The 1,825-nt window shown below is 40.0% G+C and overlaps 1 protein-coding gene across 1 annotated transcript in view; it reads right to left on the bottom strand.

The window, feature by feature from the left end:
- Positions 1 to 341: 341 nt before the first annotated feature.
- LOC308154071 (zona pellucida-like domain-containing protein 1) overlaps positions 342 to 1,825 on the bottom strand; it is a gene marked incomplete at both ends in the record, with an annotated part of 12,615 nt that continues 11,131 nt past the window's right edge. The window contains 2 exons of the mRNA XM_080527250.1: positions 342 to 375; positions 601 to 727. Of these exons, the coding sequence (XP_080383376.1) occupies positions 342 to 375; positions 601 to 727 (161 nt within the window). The remainder of the gene's footprint in view (positions 376 to 600; positions 728 to 1,825) is intronic.

Here is a 1,825-nt window from a genome sequence, read left to right on the forward strand (position 1 = left end):
TAATGTTTAATGTGGAGTTTTCTGGGAATACATCTTCATCTCCATTATTCATTCATTTTAATATCATGACCATGATTTTTTTTTTAAATGTTGGGCTTTTCACTCCCACCGCCGCCCAATGGAGAATCAAAAGACTGGGAGACGTTGATTGACGTGACCACTCTCACTGAGAGAGAAACCAATTAGAAGTCACTAGCAGTGTCTCAGGCTTGAGTGTGCAGACTGACTGACAGTTATAGCAGGAAACTGACACATCCTGTTCAGGTTGGGGCTGTTAAATCCTTCATAACCCATAACCCATGTACCCAAATGAGCCACATTGATGATGTATTCATGATTATTCATGAGTTCCTCTGTTGCTTGGCATCCCAGCCACTAGTACACAAAACAACAGCAAAACAATTCAGACTGAGGCCCACCCCCATCCTAAACGACAGCTCCCAGCAGACCAAGCAAGATAAAGCTCTCCTAAAATGAGAGAAGCACTTCTGAAAGGGTATAAATCAAAACGGTGGTGATGTGTGTCTATGCCTCCAGCACTCAAAAGCCAAGCTCGATCGAGGATGATGCTGAGAGCTCAGATGTTGCTCCCTCGCATACCCAATGATGAATCTCTTTTCCCATAAACACAAATGTGTCATGGGAACGGTCTCTGTGCGTCGGGCTTCTGTGTTGTGGCGCTCCCTGTTCATCAGTTCCCACTGGGACCATATCCTCCTCCAGTATTCTAAACAGGGAGAAGACGGTAGAGAGGCTTGGTTTTTTAATTATTATGCCCCCCAGTTAACTACCACAGAGACTCAGCTCTGTCTCAGAAGTGCTTCAAACACATCACGACAGAACGCCTCTTTATTTACCTCTTTGCAGGTAGTTTTTGTGTTTTGTTTTAATCCTGGAATTTGGCAGATATCTTTGTAAAAAATAAAAATGGCGGTCCCTTAATATAGAATGAAAATGCAGAAGCAAAAACACATTGGGCCCCAATTTGCTTCTGCTAAAGAGCACTGCATATCACTCAAGCAATGTTCAAAGACTGTTTTTAGTAATTTAATAGTAATAAGACTGTTAGTAATTTGGTGTCACTGCAAAATGCATCTGCCACTACCAACACAAACTTTGCACGAATTTAGGCAAAGCAGTGAAATGAGTGTGAGGGGAGTGGTACAATTATCCATTCCATGTTCAATAATTACTAGGCTAAGATATACGCTTATTTGATCATATTTGATCACAGGCACAGCAGTTGTCGAGGATAATTCCTCATACCACCGGTACATCCTATACAACATATGATAGTAGGCCTAGTGTAATTCTTGCATTATGACATTCTGTATGGTATTAGCAAAAACATAAAATGACCATTGTTGCATTCATTGATCCCCTCTATCCTATGTGCCTATTACTAATGATTTCATGTAACTGTGCATGTCTGTGATAGGGTATCAAATCAAATAGGAGAATATCTTAAACAGTGTATACTGTACAGATTACAGGAAAATATGCATACACACTTCATAAAAATAATATGGAGAGTCTTTACGCACAAACTTAAAAGATGGTTGTTAGACTCATCCTGAAAGTTGCAAATTCCACTTCAGTCATGACAGCATTTACAGCGGAAATAAAAAGGTAAATTGATTATGTAATGAATTGCCTGAACACAACTGAAGTAAGACTAACCAAAGTAGCAGTTAAGGGGGTTGCAAGTGATAAAGGAGGATATTGCTGATGCAAATGTTATATTGTATGCGGCATCATTAAAGTTCATCAAACCGCTCTACAGCCTTTGCTGAATGAAATTAACAATTTAGCAGCCATGGCCACT

The sequence above is a fragment of the Nansenia antarctica genome (assembly GCF_963989245.1).
Source record: "Nansenia antarctica genome assembly, chromosome: 3".
In the NCBI taxonomy this organism is placed as follows: domain Eukaryota; kingdom Metazoa; phylum Chordata; class Actinopteri; order Argentiniformes; family Microstomatidae; genus Nansenia; species Nansenia antarctica.